Source organism: Pygocentrus nattereri, chromosome 17, assembly GCF_015220715.1.
Source record: "Pygocentrus nattereri isolate fPygNat1 chromosome 17, fPygNat1.pri, whole genome shotgun sequence".
NCBI classification, from domain to species: Eukaryota; Metazoa; Chordata; class Actinopteri; order Characiformes; family Serrasalmidae; genus Pygocentrus; species Pygocentrus nattereri.
Genome location: NC_051227.1, coordinates 26686757 through 26709598, shown reverse-complemented (window position 1 = coordinate 26709598; position 22842 = coordinate 26686757). Strand labels below are relative to the sequence as shown.

At 39.4% G+C, this 22842-nt stretch overlaps 1 protein-coding gene across 1 annotated transcript in view; it reads right to left on the bottom strand.

The window, feature by feature from the left end:
* Window positions 1-22842, bottom strand: part of gbe1b (glucan (1,4-alpha-), branching enzyme 1b) — a 150594-nt gene that overhangs the window by 31608 nt on the left and 96144 nt on the right. Inside the window, exons 13-14 of the mRNA XM_017696820.2 lie at window positions 12963-13147; window positions 2076-2206 (exon numbers count right to left, since the gene is read on the bottom strand). Of these exons, the coding sequence (XP_017552309.1) occupies window positions 2076-2206; window positions 12963-13147 (316 nt within the window). The remainder of the gene's footprint in view (window positions 1-2075; window positions 2207-12962; window positions 13148-22842) is intronic.

The following is a 22842-nucleotide window of genomic DNA, read 5'->3' as shown; positions in this document are numbered from 1 at the left end:
CTACTTTAAAACTTACCATCTTGCGCTGAAAACTTATTATTAAAAATCAAGTGAAACTGACCTAAAAATGCCCATGATGCCAGGTATCGAGAAAGATATCAGGTCAAGGTTTCACACACAAGTAAAATGAAATCATTCAGTATATACCGAAGATCTCAAATTTGATGTTCCAAGGGCAAAAAATGTTTCATATTTCATGTGTTCTTAGACTCCAATAAACAATCAATGATTTGAAACCTGCTTTACTCACCAGAGCTTTAAGCAGGAAAGCAGTGTTGGATCCAGACTCATACACAAAGCTCAGGCTGTCAGCAGACACTCCAAAAGTTCAGTCACTTCCAAAACTACCATCCAGTTCATGGACCTGGGCTGCAAAGTCTCTCTGAGCCACTCTTGCTCTCTGTAAATGGCCAATATCAGCAGACGCAATCTATCTAGCACCCTCTTCCTTTTTATGGCAGCAGCGACAGCCCTTTCCACCTACACATGCACTTTTGAAATCAATCCAAAGACACAAGACTGCATGACTTTGCTCTGCGCCCCGGCAGTCTCTAATAGAAGTTTGCGTGTATGTGCGCATTTCTGTGTGTATGTGTGTGCGTGAAAGGCTGAGGTTTAATGAAAAAGCACTCTGGACTCGCTGGGCCGGCCTTGTTTACCTCCTCCGAGTCAGAGTGGCACTTTCATCTGTCTTCTGCTCTAATTGGATCCTCTGCTCCTGCTCGCCTTCACAGAGCAATGTCACCATGCTCAAGGCAGCACGTTTTTACTTTATACACACACATGAATACAAACTCACTGCAAAGCCCTGAATTTCCAACTGTGTGTGTTTTCTTCTTGCTCTCATAATCACAGCTATTGAATGTGGCCTCTATGCTCTTTGCATTTCCTCCATGTCATTTCTAGCACACATATCTCCTTTAAGCTCAAACAGCTAAGGAAGCCACTGCCACTCAGGCTAAATGAAAATCTACACAGCTTCCAGGTAGAACACAGAAAAGGCATGGCAAACTCTTCCAAAGTCCAAAGTTCAAGCTTTTAATAGTGGTATCTACAATTGGGGAGTTTTCCTTAAGGCGTCAACATAAGAAAATCGCAAAGGAGCCCTCCAGGCACTCTTTGGGCTACGTATAGACGGCAAGCTTTCTTATTTAAAATCAGGTAAACCTTTTGCATTTCATTTTAGCTGTAACTCTGGGTTTAGTTAAACTATCAGTGTATGAACATGGCCAAAAATAGTGACATTATGCAAAAGAAATGTAATCTGTTGAAAAGATGATCTGCTTTGAATGACAACTACAAATATATCTTTTGTCACTTGACATTGGTGTAATGTTAACTTGACATCAACTTTGACAAAAGTAGCCTTAAAGATAGCAAAATCAGAGTAAGAACTGGAATAAGTCTGTATAAATGCTTATATAGATTCATGTCAGCTATCATCAAATGTTCACGAAGGTGTAACGTAGCCTTATAAACACTATCCTTAAGTAAGCTGACACCAAACCCATAAAATATAGGGTCTTCTTAACTAGACCTCTGCCTGGAAAGTTATTATTAACAGTGTTATAAGTGGAACAAATGTATGTTGCTTTAGTTTATTGACTTCATTAAATATTTTGTCATCTTGGGAATACTGACACAAGTTGTTCAGAAATAATTAAGCATTGCTTTTCATATGTTATTGAATGCTTATGCATGTGTTATGAAGTCCCTATACAGATAGCCTTCGACTAAAGTGCCACAGTTGGTGCCAAAAGATTAACTCTAACTAGAAGTATTTTACTTAAGATACTTACGTTTGCATTAAAATCGTTCAGAGAACTGATGCATGGTATTATAACAAGACCTCAGGTTTCTAAGTTCCATTACCTCAGAATGACGCCTTGTGAATCTTGTGAATGTTGACATAAGCTTTTCATAAATATACAATTACTGCTTTTTAAATACATTATTCAGTGCTTATGCAACTGTTAAATCACTCTGTAGGTAGTCCAGTACTGGTATTTTTTTGCATACTGTATCCAGGAAATCTAACACTCGGCAAATGCAACAGATGCTGGTTTTAAGGATACTTTCCTGATGGCCCCACTCCCACTCTGTAGCTGCTATAACTGTTCGTAGGGTGGAAGTTGAAGATGAAAATGACGTTAGCTCTCTCAAAAGCGATCACCTTGTCACCCTCATGCTTCGTGCTGACAAAGGCCTAAGAAAACAAGAGAAAAGAGAACATACGTCAGACTGTATGTACACTGGTAAGTATAGCAGGGATAAGACTGTATACCTTTAAAAATAAGAGTGAGTTCTTTTAAGTAATGCCACAGAAGAGCCAGTTTTAGTTACCAAAAGAACCTCTCAATGTATGATTCTTGAAATAGCATCTTTTGGAAATTAGATGTGCAAGTGAGAAGAATCTTTTTAAAGCTTAAAGAAACATTAAAGAATGTTCTACATTAGCTGAAACCGAACATGGCCATTAACAAAATATTCTGATACTGATACAGCATTTAGTAGAAATATTGACTTGCTATAGAAAGAAATCCTTACAGACAATGAGCTATTATAAGAGATTACCCCTCTAATCCTGCTCTCTCTGTCTTCATCTCCTGCTTCTTCTGTAATTCCAGAAGTGCAGCAAGCATTACCCAAATGGGCAGGCTAGAACTTTTCACAGTAATTCATATGACAAGAATGGCAAACAGAAGCAGAAGATCATTCCACTTTAGTTGAACCATAATGTTAAAGTTGAATGTAAACTATATCCCAATTAATAAATACCCAGTACTGTAAATGACCAGTGGGGAAGGGTTCATCACTGTACAAATGTCAGCGACCATTCATATAATTTCTAGCTAAAGAGCCATTGAGTAAAACATTCATTTTTCACGAGATATTTTTGAGGAGAATTAGACGTGGAAAAGCCACTTGCATAAAGAAGTCAGAAAGAAAGTGAGCAACAAGAGTCTCCAAATCTGGAGTTCAAAAAATGATTAAAAGTTACAGAGAAAAAGGGAATCCTAAAAACTGTGTGAGAACTTGTAGACCATCAAAACTGTCACCACCAGATAAACAGTACTTAAAGCTTTCATCTTTGAGAAAGAGGAGAAAATCAAGCTCCACTTTTGTTTCAGATCTCAAGAAATCCACAGATGTTTGTCTGCCTTTCTACTGTGGGAAGGCAACTCAACACTATGGGTCTCAAAGGATGTGTGGGGGTCATTATACTATTCTTTCACCCCCTCCCTCCATTCAGTCTCACAATGGACTTCTCTTCATGCTATTAGCTGTACGTGATGATCTATAGCATTCACCATGACAGTCACAGCTGTGATGTTATTGGCTATAACAAACATAGCCAAAATTCTGGAGTGATGTAAGGAATCTTTAACACTGATTTGATAAAAGAGCATGTTTAAAAGTAATGGGAGAGTTGTAGATGCTGCCAACAGGCTCTCTGTAACTGGAATATATTCAGTCAACACTAGAGTAGGCTGAACAGGTCAGCAGATAGCTGACTACCTAACAGGGTTCTTCCAAAATATTTTAACATAGAGTCTTTAATAAAGGAGTTACTGTAATACAACAACATACAAATATGTTATGCCAGGAGTATGTCACTTGAATGCCTGTAGCTTGGAATAAATGGCATAAAAGTTGAATAAGCACTGTTAGTTTGATGCCAACACAACTAAAAGAAATCAGCATGGTGCTAGTGGATTTCTGCAGTAAACACTGCTGTTTAATGACATGTGAGATGGATGGATGGATGGATGGATGGATTGCAATATAAGTGGCACAGTGAGGTATTGTACAGTGCGATCGCTGTTGGTACAAACGATCTCCTGTACCGTTCCTTGCTACAGCAGAGCTGAATGACTCTGTTGCTGTAGGTGCTCTCCTGTTTGACCAGTAGGTCGTAGAGGGTTGTGCTGTATTGTTCTGGATAGCAATGAGTTTATTAAGTGGCCTTCTTTCAGCTACCACCTCAAAACATCCTTTGAGCATCCCAAGACAGAACCAACCTTCTTGTTCAATTTGTTGAGCCTTTTTGCAGCTCCCCTTCTGATGCTGCCTCCCCAGTCCACCATCATCTCCTTGGTCTTGGTCAGGTTGAGGATCAGGTGGTTCCTCGTACACCACTCACCAAAGGTTTCCAAAAGGTTCCTATACTCTCCTTCCTGACCATCCCTAATGCAAGCAACCACCACAGAGTCATCAGAAAATTTCTGAAGGTGGCAGTGGTCCAATCTGTATTGGAAGCCCATTGTGTACGGGGTGAAGGGGAAGAACATAGTTCCTTGAGGTTCTACAATGCTGCCAACCAGAGGGTCTAACAGAGGGCCAACCTGCTGTTGGTAAGCAAACTGCAGGAGGTCCTGGAAAGAGCTGACCTGAGGCCTGAGATCTGACAACACTAGTCTCTCCAGGACTGTCATGACATGAGATGTAAGGGCCACTGATTTGTAGTCATTGAAAGATGATAGATAGATGACTTCTTTGGAATAGGAACTAGGTAGGATGTTTTCCACAGCACTGGCACACGCCCTTGTTTAAGGCTTTGGTTGAAGAGATGCTGGAGAATCCCACACAGCTGAGAAGAAGAAACCTTCAGGACCTTCCGGCCCAGCAGCTTTGCTAAGTTTCAGCTCTCCTGCTGTCTCATTACCTGATTGGTTGTCACCTCAAGCGAAGGGGCAGAGTGTGATCCTTCAGGCAATGGCTGTGAAGAGGAAGGGTATGAAAAGGGGTGTGAGAGAGGTGCAGGTGGAGGGGAGTGTGGGGTGCCATTTCTGATGGAGGGGGATGGTGGTGTACTGAATCTGTTGAAGAATACATTCAATTAGATGGCTGCCCTCAAAAGTTCATTGCTTTGTCTTGAAGTCAGTGATCATACCAGCCCACACTTCCTTTGCATTATTTTGCAGAAGTCTTCCCTCTAGCTTTCTTTTATAGGCCTCCTTGTACTCCCTCTGTCTCACCTTCAGCTCTCTCTGTACGTTCCTTACTAGCTCCTTAGTTTATTAGTAATTCAGTTCTCAATGTAAACTAAATTTTAAAAATAAAGCACACTTTAAGCTCTTTATGACCAAGCAAGAAAACACATCACCAGCAATCACAAGCAACATTCAGTCTTCAGTGTTGGTTGCATTTTTGTCTTATCCAAATAATCCCAAACACAAGCAATGATGTTGAGGCCTGTGTTCTGAGAAAACTATAGATTGTTTATTTGATTCATATCTTAATTTTCACTGACAAATAAATAACTTGTACTTAATGCTTGTTTTGATTGTAACTTGAAAAAAATGAAAGGGTGGTCTCTGATTTTCACAAAGTATTGTATGTATTTTTAGGCCCTAACAAATCTACAAGAGGTAAAACCAAATTATGCCACTGATAAAACTCCACAGGCCTTGAATAATTTAAATGCTGAACTGCAAACAGATGAACCCCAGTATAAAACATATTAAATATGTATTTTACACAGCACTGCACTTGTTCTATCTAAAATTCCACTCATGTGAAATATTATACGCTTTCTGCGTTTTGTAAAAGAGCTGTGCATGTTGTACATGTGTATTCTGTAAGTGAGGATGAAATGAGGAAAATGAGCCTTTGGTCTCACTTGGATTCCCCTCCTTATTAAAACAGATAAACAAGTAAATAAAATATAAGCACACTGCTTTGATTTCTGTATAGTAGGCTTAAAATAATCTACGTCTGATTTTGGAAGTAGGGACTTTGAGGTTCAAATATTTAATCTTTAGTGGATTATTTTGTAATGCTGTAAATACCACCTTTGATCTAAACACCAGTTTATTTCTTTTATGATAAAATCTTAATTTTTATCTCTAGAATAGTGACATAACAACAAACGTGTTTACAAAGCATCTTAATTTGCAAAATGGAAGAAATTAGGTGAGCTGTGGGGCTCACTGCTGTGCTATGAGAACCGCAGAGGAAAATAAATGTGTTTTCAAACTATATGTAAAATTCATAAAAACAAAAAACCCTGGGCCATTTATTGTCTGCGCTGGCTCTCTGTGTGCAGCTGAGTTATCGTCCAGTCAGCCTGTTTACACCACGATGGGTGAGTGTGTGATTCCATGGCAGTGTTAACGTCCGTGCTGGGGCCTTTTCAAGCCTACTGTGCCACATCTTCAAAGCACCCAGCAGACCGTCCTCAGCCTTTTCAAAATGAGGGTCCTCTGGATGTCATCCCCTTCTCTACACTCAGCCAGACGACCATTCCAAAGTTACTGCCCCGCCAATCCACCCACCCCTCCAGCTCAACACGGTACTTCTTCAGAAAACAAAATAAAGACTCTCTGGAGAATTTCCCTGAATATCCAGTCAAGTCTAAACAAGCCGAATGCAAGGAGGAGGAGCAGTGAATTAAGAATCCAGTCAGCTCACACAAAACACTGGAGTGATGTCTAGAGCTGTGTCAGTGTTTCTGTAGTGAAGATCTATCAGAGAGATGTGGGTTTGGTGCAGGGAGGAACTGACTGAACACTGAACCACCAAACCATCCAAAAGTATGCAGCGACTCACTAAAGCATTACGGGAGCTGGATTAGTTTTACCATATGATCATATGTAATGTAATTTGTAATTTTGATGGAGAACTGGGATTTGACTGGACAACTTATGTAAAACAAAAAAAATAGATTACTACAAGTCCCTTGGATGTTAATGTCAGATATACACGTTACAGACATGTCACAGACAATCAACAGAGGGCACACTACTGAAGCCACAACACCAGCAGCCCATTCTTCTTGGAAATAAACAACGCTTACAGACTTGCACCTGTTTTTTCCTAATATAATGCACTTTTGTAATCTACCGATCAACTGAGTGTCATTTAAAATGCTAGAAACTAAGAGGCTTGTCAATGTGCATTAATCAGTTAAGTAACTTTTAAAGCAATGATTTTGTAGCATCTCGCTACTGGCCGTGCATGGCTATGAGAGGCTATAAAGGGGTGGCCATGCAGAAGGTCATGAAAGAAGCTTTTGGGAGGCACCTACTCCCCGTATAAAAGGACTTAAATGCTATTTATGTCGTATTATGTGTCATTATGTGTACATGTTACCTGTGTTGCTATGTGTCAGCTAGTGTGCTTAGGTAGTTGGGTTGAGCGTCTACCATTAAGCAGAGATGTAAGGCTGGTGATTACCTCACTGCTATTTGTGCTGTGTTATGTGTGTTTGTTTTTTTACCCGATTTTTCCCCCAATTTAGTCATATCCAATTCCACCTGCTACTCAGGACTCCCCAAATCACACGATACTACCAATGCTAGGAGGGTGAAGGCGAGCACAGGCTTCCTCCGAGACCTGTGAAACCAACCACTGCTTTTTTACAAACTGCCGCTCAGGCAGCATCAGGGGACAGCCAAATGCACTCGGAGGAAAGCGTCAACCGCCAGATCTGTTAAGTCAGCTAACAGACACCTGCACTGACTAGCATCGCGTTGAGTGATGGGGGAGAAAGGGGGCCATCCTACCCACCCAGATAGAGCGAGCCAATTGTGCTCTCTTGGACTCCCGGCTACGGATGGCTGTAGCATCACCAGGGATCGAACTCGCGATCTTCTGATGATAGGGCCAATGCTTAGACGGTTGCGCCACTCAGGAGCCTTTGTTTGTGTCTAATGTTTAATAAAAGAGCGGTTCTTGCAGAAGAATCATGGTCTCTCCTGTGTCTTTGTGCTGAAATCATCTTTAAATGTATTTTGTTGTATCATATGACTTTAAACTAATATTCTTCACTTTTCTTATTTTTTTTTCCCTTTATAGTAGTTACTGAACTAAACTCTAATGACTTATATTACCTTATCACCTGTGTGTAAAGCACTATAAATGCTCTATAAGGTTAGTATAATAATAATAATAATAAGAATAATAATAAGCAGTAGTAGTAGTAGTAGTAGTAATAGTAATATTAACAATATTAATCGTAGTAGTTAAAGACAGCTAAATATTTAGTGATAAGCGGAAAAAAACTTTAATCAATTTCATGTTTGCTAATGCACAGGACAAAAAGCTGAAGTGAACATTCTCTTACATTTTAAATGCCTCTATGGACCTCTGAACTTTAAACGATCCAACATCACTGTTCAAATTCACGTAGGAAAGTAAAGGGCCTTGCTTTTTCAAATTCAGTATCATAAGCAATTGGCCAGACTGGCTCTGGCAAATATTCAGCTGTTTGATTAGACCTTTCACATAATGTGGCCTACATATAAATCAGGATCAATGATGAATCTGTAAGGGCTTGGACAGAATCTGAGGGAATATTAATCAAACTGTTACTACTTCAGATACCTGCTAATGCACTTAAACCCTCTTCTATTACATTCAATATCACTTGAGCAAACTCTCTCGCAATACTGCTGCAATACACCAAACCCCCTGCTTTCACTTCATCTTCCATATGGCATGACTGTATTAGGGCTCTGCTTTACGTTACCCAGAGTGCTCTGCTGAAAGAACACAGGTGAAGACCTTTACAGTACCTATGCTGAACTTGGTTGGTAGCACCATGCCTACTTTCATAAGGTTACATGAGATGTACAGTTTTTCATGACAACTGATGTAATATTACAGACATTTATAAGGCTTATTATAACTGGAATCAGCCAGGATCAAGAATGCTTTTGGATATCAAGTGACAAATGTTTGCTGACATTAAGTTGTCCTGACATTTTTTCTGGGGTGAAATGACATGGCACATTGACATGTAGGATTACGTCCGTTGTTTTGAAAGGCTTATGTTAATATCGTTTAGCCTCATGAACATTGCTTTACTGGAAATGTTACCTGTAACATTTCATGAGATCTGACCTAATCATACATAGATAAAAAGAATCGGAAGAACAACATTATGCTCCAATGTGTACAAATTATATTGAAAAATGATAAAGAACACTTGACTTGACCTCTTGACCACTACCTTTAAATAAAGTGTTACAAATAATCACTGTCTGATTTTGGATTTTATTAATAGCTCTGTTTAAATCACCTATGAGAATCCATATTTCAGTTTATCCAGTTACACATCAACCAAGACTGTGCACTGGAAATCACTTAAAAAAAGAAACGATTAAAGCCAAAAGATCCTTGAAGAACGCACGTTTTCCTGCTGATGCACTCAGCCATAATTACCATCTGCACTCCTGCAAGGCCTCAAGGTCACTGTGCTTCACAGACGAAGGTGAAGCAGAGTGTAATCTGCACTCTGGATCATACAGGGAAGCAGGAAAGTGTTAGTGAATCAATTACACAGCCTGGCTCTTAATCCAGCCAATTCAGCCTTGTGCTCTCCGTTTTTATGATCCCATTTACTGCAGACTGAGCGAGCGAGCAGTGAGCAGAGAGGCTAAGACGCCCTCTCCATCCTAGATACCTTCTCTCCCTCTTCTCCATGGCTCTGCACTACTCAAATATGAGTCACCGGGGTGGGAGACGAAACGAGACCTGAATTACTGTACGCTGTGATGCCCAGGGCTTAATGCATCTGTCTGTATGCTGTGGTGGGTTACACTGCGAAAGTAACCCGGGTTCTGGCTGGTTAGGGGCCATTATTGGTCGATGGAGGAGCGCGGTAGCAAAACAAATAAGAACAAACGATTGAAATGGTGCCTGCTTTGTTTGGAAAGTATGAAATTGATTTCTTTCGCTGAAATGAATGGAATACCATTTGCTATGATGCTGATGACTAAGTGCAGTACAGAGCTGAAAGGAAGAGAAGCAGAGATGAAACAGAACAGCAGAAAAGGGAAAGAGGGCGAATGAGAAAAAAAGCTTTAAAAAGAAATAGACGACACTTCGGAAGAGTGTGGGAGAAAATGTGTGCTATTTTTATTATATTGCATTCATCATACATACTGTTCATAAGTTTGGAGTCTGTGATCGCAAGTTCGGAATGCCTGTTTTCTGATATACACTGCTCAAAAAAATAAAGGGAACACTCAAATAACATCCTAGATCTGAATGAATGAAATATTCTCATTGAATACTTTGTTCTGTACAAAGTTGAATGTGCTGACAACAAAATCACACAAAAATCATCAATGGAAATCAAATTTATTAACCAATGGAGGCCTGGATTTGGAGTCATACACAAAATTAAAGTGGAAAAACACACTACAGGCTGATCCAACTTTGATGCAATGTCCCTAAAACAAGTCAAAATGAGGCTCAGTGTTGTGTGTGGCCTCCACGTGCCTGTATGACCTCCCTACAATGCCCGGGCATGCTCCCGATGAGGTGACGGATGGACTCCTGAGGGATCTCCTCCCAGACCTGGACTAAAGCATGACATAAAGATGGAGCAAGACATGATGTCCCAGATGTGCTCAATCGGATTCAGGTCTGGGGAACGGGAGGGCCAGTCCATAGCTTCAATGCCTTCAGCTTGCAGGAACTGCTGACACACTCCAGCCACATGAGGTCTAGCATTGTCCTGCATTAGGAGGAACCCAGGGCCAACCGCACCAGCATGTGGTCTCACAAGGGGTCTGAGGATCTCATCTCGGTACCTGAGGGTGTTGCAGGCAGCAGATCGCTCTCCACTGCGTCTCCAGACTCCGTCACGTCTGTCACATGTGCTCAGTGTGAACCTGCTTTCATCTGTGAAGAGCACAGGGCACCAGTGGCGAATTTGCCAATCCTGGTGTTCTCTGACAAATGCCAAGCGTCCTGCACGGTGTTGGGCTGTGAGCACAACCCCCATCTGTGGACGTTGGGCCCTCATACCATCCTCATGGAGTCGGTTTCTAACCGTTTGTGCAGACACATGCACATTTGTGGCCTGCTGGAGGTCATTTTGCAGGGCTCTGGCAGTGCTCCTCCTGTTCCTCCTTGCACAAAGGCAGAGGTAGCGGCCCTGCTGCTGGGTTGTTGCCCTCCTACGGCCTCCTCCACGTCTCCTGGTGTACTGGCCTGTCTCCTGGTAGCTCCTCCAGCCTCTGGACACAACGCTGACAGACACAGCAAACCTTCTTGCCACAGCTCACATTGATGTGCCATCCTGGATGAGCTGCACTACCTGAGCCACTTGTGTGGGTTGTAGAGTCCGTGTCATGCTACCATGAGTGTGAAAGCACCACCAACATTCAAAAGTGACCAAAACATCAGCCAGAAAGCAGAAAGGTACTGAGAAGTGGTCTGTGGTCCCCACCTGCAGAACCACTCCTTTATTGAGTGTGTCTTGCTAATTGCCAATAATTTCCACCTGTTTGTCTATTCCATTTGCACAACAGCTGTGAAATTGATTGTCAAACAGTGTTGCTTCCTAAGGGGACAGTTTGATTTCACAGAAGTTTGATTTACTTGTGTAAAGTGTTATATTGTGTTGCTTAAGTGTTCCCTTTATTTTTTTGAGCAGTGTATAATTTCAGATTCTTATTGCCGATATGTATTCAAAATGACTCATGTGATGCTGGTACTCTAAACATCACAGGCTCTCTGAAGGATAATTTCCAAGTAACGGAACTTACAGGGCCGACAACACCATGTATCAGTTTTATATATTTCTACATGAAATAAAGTATGAAAGTTCAATCTGCAATATAACTTAATAATAATAACCATAACTCTCAGTCAGGGGAGAGCAATATGATGATATTTTATTCTTATTGTGATGTATGAATAAAGATCATTGTACTCTTAGACGTTGTAAGTTTTCTTTTTTGTAGCAGTATTGTTTTTTTGTCAGTTTCAATTAATGAAACCTCAAAAAATCGAAATATTGTGATACATATCATGTATGGCGAAACTGTCAAGTATGTTGGTATATATTTGCCATATTGCCCACCCCTACTCACAGTACATTTACTTTTGATGCTTAAGTACCTTTAGCAAGTAATTTTACTTAAGCAATCAAGGAGAAACACAGGCAGGCATCTCTTCTAATAATATTTTACTAAGGATATTTCTACGTTTACTCAAAGTACTTTTCTACAGTTATCTGCATGCTGATGTTGTCCAATGAAAAACATGTATCTTAATTTTGCGATTTTTACTTTTCTGCATTATTTGAGCTCAGTAGCTGCCCTTTGCAGTGTGAAAATTTCATGTTGGACCAATAGAAATGCTCCAAAATTGCTTAGAATAAAAACTCTTTCCATTAACTTACATTCAAAGCAAGGAACATTTTTGCCCTCTTCTGTAAAGTTACTGTTTTGGAGATTTCTTTGGATAGCGATGATATTCATACAGAGTTGAAAATTCATATAAAACGTATTACTTAAGTTTGAGTTACTTAAAGTCTTCCTCTGAAGTGAAATGTCTCTAAATTTTAACTTCAATTATATGGGAATGATGCTTTATAATAGTTTTATAAATACAACAAAATGTACTTCACTTTAGATTAAGGTCCTTTATGTCAATGCAATGAAACTGATTTCTTATAACATCTGAGGTCATCTTATAAATACTGGTATAAGCTGTTTATAAACAATTCACATATTGCTTTATAAATATGTTATTCAACGCTTAAGCATGTGTTATGAAGACAGCCTTCAAATAATAATATCAGAATGCCATGACATTGAAAACTGATCAAATTTTAAATGAGCCAATCTGATATGAAGATGTAATAAACAGATAATTACATAATGTAATTTGTTAAAAAAAATTAAATATGAAATAAAGTATATACAAGTACTCTTTGGTCTATACAGTCTCTAATGGCAATCTAAACTGTCGTTGCAGTACTATAGTAATAAACTACATGTAACTGCTGAGTAAAATAACAAAAATGACGATATAACAAACTTTTAGACAGTAGTTTACTTCAAACACAGCCATAGGTGCTATACAGAAAAGGAAAAGAATAAAAAAGGTGTAAAGATGCTAAGATGAGAGATAAGAGAGCGAGAGGACTTTAGAGACATAGAAGAGGAAGCGAGACATAAAGGGAATATGGACAAAGCTGAGAGTGATTGGTATCTCACCGGGGGAGCCGCCAGCCAGCCGTATTTGTCCTCTGTGCGGTTCATGTCCCGGTCGAAAGCGTAGAGTTGGCAGTAGCGCAGGTGATCCATGTCCACCAGGTTGAACTGCCGCCGGGCGTAGTGGTAGCTCTCATTGTTCCCTACGCGGGGGAAGTCTAGCCACTCTGGATGACCAAATTCGTTACCTGCAAAGGCCCAGAGGGAAGAGGAATAGAGAAGATAATGCTACACATAAGAGCAGTTCTAGAGCTTCTTAACAAATCAAGAAAAAAAGAACCCCATTCCATATTCTCAGAGGGTGAAAAACAAAAACAATCTTTTAATGGATGGCTCTTCACAGAACCATTCTTATAAATAAGATGTGCAAATGTGAAAAGCTTAATGAACCTTTAAAGAATATAAAGGTTCTACAACAAGTTCCTACATCCAAGCCATTTAAAAACCTTCATGGACTTATATAATTTGTTAAGCAATTCAAAATTTAGTTTTAGCTTCTTTAAAGCCCCCCTTTTCTCTGAGGCAGTGTTCAGCAGCTTCATGAGGAAGAACCTGGGATGCTTTTCATACAGAAATACATATATAGTTGCTGTAATTTTGAAATAATTTTGGAGCATTTCTATTGGTCCATTCATTATGAAATTTGAGCATGTGTAAAAGGCAGCTAGCATTTTCAAATTCTATAAAGTAGTTAAAAATGACGAAAATAGAGATGCCAGATTTTGTTCCGGCAGCAGCGATGTGTCGAGGTTAAACTATTTGTTAGGGAAAAAAAAATTTTGTGTGTCCATCATATGTCTTTATTAAAGCTTCCATTCCTTTTGGGAGCTTTCAGTTTTTCACAAATCTGCAGGGATATTTTTCCTCACAAGTTGAGTCTTGGACGTTTGTCACATTATCTGTTACTCATGATCCAAATAATCCCACATTCAATGATGTTGAGGTCTGGACTCTGGAGTGGCCAGTCCACTGTTCTGAGAAGCAAAAGTTCTTCTTTTCCTCAGTAAAGGCTTCATGACAGCTACAGATCCTTTTAGATTGAGTTGTCTTCTCACAGTTGAAGGATGGACAGAAACACGTGGATTTTTTCAGATCTGAAGTAAGAGTGAAGCTTGATTTTTTTCTCTCTCAAAGATGAATACTTTAAGTCCTGTTTATCTGACAGAGACAGTTTTGGTGGTCTATAAGGTCTTCCACAGCTGTTGGGAGCCCCATTTTCTCTGTATCTTTTAATACAATTTTTGAACTTCAGCTTTATATGTTGTTTTTTTTTTTACTGGTCTTCCTTTGACTTTCCTGTTCTGCATGCAAGTGGATTATCTCATACCTAGTTTTTTCAGAAATATCTACTAAAAATAAATAATTTGTGGTAAATGGCAATCAAATAATGGGAGGCTGGTCTCTGACTTTTAAGGGACCTGTATATATTATGTTTTTTGGAAGTAAACATATTTATATGGATCAGCTTCATTTTATTTATCTGTATTTATATTTGGCTAATCGATATATTTCAAGTATTTAAGCATCAGCTTTCAAATATATCTTTAAGATGATAAATAACACACATTTAGTTCAAGGGTGCAAACTTGATTGGTACTGTAGAACTCCACAACAGATTCTCCCGCAACAGCACTGCCCTTTTCTCAACATCAAACTTCAAAGCGCTGATTCAACATGCATCCATGGGAGAGGGAAGCATGTATCTTCAGAATATATTCCCACGTCTTTGTGTGATTTGCCTTCATACAAACAAATGAATGCAAATTAATTCAATGATCTATATTCCAAACATTTTTGAAAGGAAAGAGCGGGGTGCAGACAACAGGAGCACTATTTTAAAAAAAAAAAGAAAGAAAGAAAAAAGATTGAATAATGGATCATGAAAGACGACCTTGTCGGGAGGTTAAGGAAGAGGAATTAAACAGCTCAGCTTTTGACCCACCTTCTGGCTCATAACACTGCCTGCTGCTAAGATGTATATTGTAACAACCCCTGTGGTTGCTGGACTTTAATGACCAGGTTTGAGAAAGTCCAAGACAAATACAGATGCAACCACAGCTCTTTAACAGTGTGCCGTGCAGCACATGGATTACCATATAAAGGTTGGGGAGTTGAAATCTCACCCATCAGCCATTACTTGGTTAAATTAAAGTCTCTCTCATATCTGTATTTACAGACTGACTGCCTTAATTAGTGTTTGAAACCCTGCCATAAATGAACCCTCCCTAGAATACAGTTACATACAACGCAACCCAGAAAACCTTCATAAGCCCGACTAATGTTCCAGAAGTTTGTAGGGCATGATTGCCTCGCCCAGTGAGCACAGCTCTGGAAAAGATGAGAGAAAGGCTGAGGAGATCAGAGGGGAGGAACTGGGGGATACATTTGCACACAGAACGTGAACGGAGGAATAAAAAGAGAAAGAAATGGAGAGAGGCGACAGCCTTGTCAAGCGGAGTGATGAGATAATGAATCCGTCATCAGCTGACAAGACAACATCATAAAACAACAGTTGGGTAATTGAATTCTGAGGGGGCGACGAGCCGCTTTGACGAGTGAGAGAATGGAGGCAAAAACAATAGTGATGAAGTGTGTTGTTTGTTCAGAGAGAGAGAGAGAGAGAGAGAGAGAGAGAGAGAGAGAGAGAGAGAGAGAGAGAGAGAGAGAGAGAGAGAGAGAGAGAGAGAGAGAGAGAGAGAGAGAGAGAGAGAGAGAGAGAGAGAGAGAGAGAGAGAGAGAGAGGGTGGGGGGCGGTGGTGGGGGTTGGGAGGAGGATAAAAGTGAGTGACCGGACGAAGTGGAACGGACAGGGAGTGACAGAGCTTTCTAATGAAATACATTAGCTAGCTGTTAAAGAAGCATCAAACAATAAGTGAACTGCGTGCTAGGCATACACTGCAACGCATGCTTATGAATTAGCAAGTTGAGAAGTGTCAGGAGAGAGAGAGAGAGAGAGAGAGAGAGAGAGAGAGAGAGAGAGAGAGAGAGAGAGAGAGAGAGAGAGAGAGAGAGAGAGAGAGCCCAACCCAGAGTGAGGCAGGCAGAAAAGAAATGCAGCAAAAAAGAGAGGCAGAGTGAGAAAGAGAGAAAGTCAGAGAAAGGGAAAGAAAGAAGAACGAAAAGAAAATAGGGAAAAAAAAGAAAAACAGAGAGTGGGGGAGATAGAGAGGAATAGTGAAATAAAAGACATGGAGAGAGAAAGAAAAAAAAATGTTTAGGAAACAAAGAAAACATGAGTCCTATGTGAGAGAGAGAGAGAAAGAAAGAGAGAGAGAGAGAGAGAGAGAGAGAGAGAGAGAGAGAGAGAGAGAGAGAGAGAGAAGTCAAAGACAAAGAGAAAGAAAAAGAAAAAGAATGAGAGAGGAGAAATAGAAAAAAAACTGAATAAAAGAAGGAGCACATGTGAGAGAGATGGTGGGTGCAAGAAATAAAAAGGAAAGAAGGAGACAGTTCCACTAGAAGACAGACGTTGGTTAATCCCTGGATACAGTCACGATTTGAAATCCTGAAAATATGGAAATGGTGAGATAACCAGGGAATTTAAACAATAACAATCGCAGCAGGTAGCGTATTCTCTCTAAGCCTCCGAGGAACACGCACATCCCACCATGACGGCAGTGTGCAAACTTTCCAGAGCAGAAAGTAAACCTCGCTTGGAGGATGAACTTCTTTCCCTCTCTGTTCCCTCCATCTGACTGCAGGAAGTATTCAGGGGTGACCTTTTCCTTGTGCTTTTGTTCAAAGTGTATTCTGCTCTTCTGTGTGAGAGGATGATACACAACACTTGCGTACTGTTCAAGCAGGATGGCAATTTTCTGAGGTGCACTTCTGAGATACATTCAAATAATCAAATTCTCTTTGTCTTGCACTACAAATGTAGAGGTGTCTCAGAGAAAGCTCTGTTTTTGCTGACTTCTGTACTTGCATCTCATACTGTCTGATGATATTGCTGCTCAATACCATTTCTGCAGTCTCAAGAAAGCCTATATTTATAAATAAAGCATGAAAGCACAGATAGAATTGAAAGCCATTTAAAGGATTTTTCGTCAGCGGTGCTTCAAAGGATAGAAAACCTTCACCTGTACAGCAGCATGACCTCAATGTGGTATTCTGTGGTGTAGCCCCTACAAAGCCTGCCAAGATTTTCCCAACCAATCCCACAGAGAAGCTCAAAGAGTGCCTGGAAGCTCCTGTAATGTCATCTCCACTCTGAAGCCGAAAGCGTAGTTAGAGGCCAGCGTTTGCTTAGTCAAGGTGAACGGGCTGAAAGTCAAAGTGGGTCTGAAAAGTCAAAGTCGGAGCTGAAAAAGTCTCCCGGCACGGAGCTGTGCTATCTGGAATTGATTTAACAGAGAAGAGGTGAGGAACAGGAAGCATGAGGTGCAGTATAAATTTACGAGTGTTTGTGTTCACGAAGATCTCACAAAAAGGCTGTAAATTGCCACAGCTTAAACTGCCACTTCGGTGTGCCATCTTTTTAAAATTGTTTATGAGTTTACTTGCTCTGTGATTACCCCATGTTTGAATTAAAGGTCCTGTATGATAGAAAACCAATGGAAAAATGTCTTCACCATATTGAAATAAAAGAGATTGATGTAATATGTAAAGACTACAGTTCAGTCATTCCTCCATATAGTCCACATATGGCAACCATAGTTGTTTGTTATGTGACAACAACTAGCACATTTATACACAGTTGGATGCCCCTGATTAAATAGTGTTTTGTTAATTTCTAAGTGAAAATATCCCTATTTAATACAACAAGTGTGTATTAAGTGTGCACATATTTAACACACACCTGTAGTTTATTGTCTTAATATAACATATCAGAAAAAGTTATGACACATTGTGTATTTTCCAATATCTTTAACTGAGCAAATAAATAGAAATTTGCAGAAAAATGTCATGTTTAAGTTTGCTTTCTGTAAAGGAGATGTGAATTTATTTAAAATTAGAAAATCAACAGAACTTTGCATACAACTGCATATTACAGATATATTCTTATTCACCCCACAGCAGTTTAAGCTGTGCACATTTAAATAATTAAAAGTCATAAGTAATAGTGTTATGGACCTGCACAAGGCACAAGGGCAGCTATTAGAAAATATATTATTTACATGTAGCAGTCTAAAAGGCACAGTAGCAAAAACAGCCTGTTTATGTCTAAAGCAAAGAGAACTTAGAAAACGGTCAAACTGAGTTCTGACTGCTTTTGGCACATGACACCACACACAAATGTAATCAGCAGACCTTATTTTGAATTTCAGGGTGTAAACATAAAAAAGGTATAATAGGCCAAAATGCAACCTATTTTTGGGCCAATTTCTACTCATTATAAGCCATCACTTCTGACACTCTGAAGGCAAATCCCAGTAATGAACTCTGTCTGTGCCAATCACTTACACATGAGGTAAGAACGTAATCATGAACTGAAAAGTACCAAATCTTTCCTCTAAGACATGTAATTACTGGCTCAGAAACGGGCTCTAGATAAGAGAATGCTGAATCTCTGCCTGGTGCACCAGCTGAAATCAAATGCATGAGAAAAGCTCTCAGTAATTACTTCAAAACAAACTAGTTAATACAAGCATACACATGGTTAGCTGCCCTTGATCCAAGGTTGGCAACAAAGCCCATGTAGTAAATTAGCATGTGCAAATGTCAGCCTAATGCAGAGTGCTACAAGATGAGGGCATCCATTCAGAATGTGAATGTGAACACAGCTTTAAAAGCCTGTACTTGGAAAAGGATCTAAAGCATGCATAGACTGAGCTGAAGGATGCAACCAATTTAAGCTATTTACCAAAGTAACCTCAAACTCTATTGGCTTCAGTGTACAAGAGAGAGGGATCTGGAAGAAAAACGGCAATAGATGTGCTTTTATCATGATCCACATCAAATGGAGCCAACAGTCTTCAGTCGAAAAGGGGAACTCTTCTGAATGAATAAAGTAACTGCCGCGACTTGATGGATAAATGCGAGACATTTGCCAAAGGGAGAAAACCTATTCAGTTCCACAGAAAGAGTATTTAGAATACAATTACATCATTTCTACTATTTTTGAACATGTGTTATAGTGCTGGGTGATACTTTATCTACACTGGTACAACAGCGTGTTTTAGCAGTATTGATAGATCTGTGATGTTCTATTCTATGAAATGGAAGTGCTGTGCCAATATCTTTGGTTTTAAAATTCTGTTTTTTGCACTTTATATGTTATAGTTGTTGCAACTTAAGTGTATAAAAATTAAATAAACCGTTCTTTTCAAAAAGCCATTTGGTCTAATTGCAGCTCTGCTAGAGCTGTCCTGGTCAACAGTAAGGGCAGCTGTTGTGAAGCTGAAACATTAAGGAGTAACAATAGCTCAGTTGTGAAGCTATACACTGTACAACCTCACAGAAAGGGATTGCAGAGTGCACACAAAATTTGTCCATCCTCACTTGCAACCCTTATTACTGAAATACTTAGTCCACCTCTACAAGAAACACCAGCACAACAACTGTTTACTGAGAGCTTCATAGTTTAGGTGTCAATGGCTGAACAGCTACACAGAAGTCTCTGATCACTACAGGCAATGACAAGCACTGGCAGGAGTGGTGTAAAGCACATGGCATTGGACTCTGAAGCAGTGGAAGCATATTCCCTGTGGTGACGAATCTGACAAATCTTTGGCAGATGCCAGAACACCACCTGCCAAAATGCATAGTGCTGAGTATAAAGTTTGGCGGAGGATTAATAATGGTCCAGTGTCTGACCTCACTAATGTTCTTGTGGATGAATGCCTGCATCCATCTTCTAAAGTGTGGTGGAAAGCCTTCCCAGAAGAGTGGGGGCTTTTATAGAAGCAGAAGAGTAGTTGGGGGGGCCAACTCCATATTAACGTATAGGGTGTTGGAATGAGATGTTCAAGAAGCACATACGGATGTGATGTTCACATGTGGACATAATTCTAGTCCATCGCTTCTGAATTAATCTTATATCAAATATATTGGTCAAAGAGTGTTGGAGATGGAGCTGCTGGGTAGAAGGAGAAGAGGTAGACCTCAGACAAGGTTTATGGATATAGTGAAGGTGGACATGGAGATGGTTGGTGTGAAAGTAGAGGAGGCAATAGATAGGGCAAGATGGAGGCAGATGATCCGCTGTGGCGACCCCTAAAGGGAGCAGCCGAAAGAAGAAGCTTCTGAAGTAATCCATTTTGTTTTTAAGTCTGCAGATAAAAAGGAATGGCCGGTCTTTTGGGGTAAGATGAAGTGCTTCCTCTCACACTGCCTAAGCAGCTGCCAGACTCACGGCCACGTATGTCCAACCAGCCATTCACCAGCTGGTACTGACATTATATTTTCCAAATTCCCAAATTCACTCAGCATCTAACATACAGAGACACCAGTGTGCGGGATGCAAGTATGAGACAAACGAATTTTGACGAAGCTGAAGCTGGCTTCTATTTGAATTGGCTTCTATTTGTCCACCTTAAATGATGCAGAAGTAACATTCAGGTTGTACAGTTGCCAGGATGTAACTACAGCTCCATGTTAGGTGGAATAAAAAATCTGAACAAAATGCTGGTGAAAGTGCACTCGACGTCAACAATGTAGACATCAAGATGGGAAACATGTAGCACACTTTCTGCCCATGCCGCAGGGTTAGCATCAGAAAGCAATATTGACATACAGAGGCATCCAAAAGTCTGAAACTGCTAGTGAAACTGCTTCTATTTTGCATTCTTTACTAATATAATTTACTGTACAGTATAATTACAGAATATACTGGCAGCTTTCACCTGGAGTAAAAAATAAAATTCTGAAAAATTTACAACACTTTTTTGGTATGTCTATCTTTTGCTTAATGACACTGAGCTGGCATTAACTCTACAGGTTTGTGCAAAACATCTCTAATAAGTAGGTCAAATCCAGTTGAGAGTCATCTGAAAAAGAAAAATCTGACCTTCTGAAACAAAGACCTTTTGATACATAGTCACAAATTTGCTTAAACTTGAATAGTGACATAGGCATAGTGCAGAATCTTTAATAATTGTTAATTTAACTTGACATAAATTTTATTTATTTAAATTTTTCAAAATTTAAAACCTTTGACATTTACTTTTAGATTTAGATAAAAAATATATACTGTAAATACACTTACCACCCCAAAATTTAGTTTTTATCTCTTTGAAATATTTTTTAGATTTACTTTGGTTGTTATATTATGTTAATGTGTGATATTTTTTGTCCACATTGCCCACTACTATAGGTTGCTGAGAGGTATAAGTTTGAAAGTGTGCATTCATTTACAACTGCATTTCCAAAAAGTTGAGACACTGTGCATAATATAAATAAAACAAATGCAATTATGTGCAAATTATTTTAAACCTATATTTAATTGAAAATAGTATAAAGACAACATACCAAAATGTTAAAACTGAGAAATGTTATTGTTTATTAAAAAAATATTTGCCTATTTTTTGGGTACCAACAACACATTCCAAAAAAGCTGGGACGGGGGCAATAACAAGCTGGTGAATTTGTGTAATTCTAAAAAAAAAAAAAAAAAAAAAAACACCCACCTAATGGTTAATTGCCAACAGGTCAGTAGTGTCACTGAGTAGATAAAGAGCATCCCAGAGAGGCTGAGTCTTTCAGAAATAAAAATAGAGAGGGGTTCATCATCTACAGTACATAATATCATCAAAAGATTCAGAGAATCTGGAGAAATACCTGTATGCAAGGGACAAGGTCAAAAAACAGTATATGCTGGTTGTGACCTTTGGGCCCTCAGGGAGCACTGTATTAAAAACAGATATGATTCTCTAGTAGAAATCACTGTATTGGCTCAGGAAACACTTCTGAAAACCACTGTCTGTAAACACAGTTCATTACTACATCCACAAATGCAAGTTAAAACATCAAAATGCAAAAAAAAAAAAAAAAAAAAAAAAAAAAAAATTATATATATATATATATATATATATATATATATATATATATATATATATATATATATATATATATATATATATATATATCTATCTATCTCATTTAAGATGGACTGAGGAGAAGTGGAAAAGTGTCCTGTGGTCTGATGAATCAATGTTTGAAACTTTCTCTGGAAATTATGGATCCTGGATCCTGTGTTCTCTGGGCTTAAGTGCAAAGTTCAAAAACCAGCATTCATGATGGTATAGGGGGACATTAGTGCCCATGGCATGGGTGACATACACATCTGTAAAGGCACCATTAAATGTTGAATAATATATATGTTTTGACAACATAAGCTGCCATCCAGATGACATCTTTTTCAGGGAACGCCTTGTTTATTTCAGCAATGCCAAACCACATTTTGCATGTATTACAACAGCATTGCTCCATATTAAAAGAGTATGGATGCTTAACAGACCTGCCTGCAGTCCAGATGGTCACCTACAATTTCAAAGTGGGCATATATTTTTCAAAAAACGCCAACATCTCAGTTTCATCATTTGATATGATGTCTTTGTACTATTTGTACTATTTCCTTCACAAATGTGGTTTAGATAGATAGATAGATAGATAGATAGATAGATAGATAGATAGATAGATAGATAGATAGATAGATAGAAGAGTCCCAACTTTTTTAGAAATGGGGTTGTACATTGACAGCACACCTGCTCAAACAGGACCAGCTCTGCGACCGTGAAGCTGATTCGAAAGGTCTACCTCTCCTTTCCGAAAGCTGGATATAAATTCCTCCTGTCCACCCACTGCTTTAATGCTAAAGCTAGTGAACTGCTAGCTGGCTGCCTGTGCATGAGGGAGAGTGTTTTATTGCCCCATGCTATCGTTACAGTGTTCATCTGTCTGTGAGCAAACATGGCTGCCATCTCTATGTGGAGCTTTTAGCTCA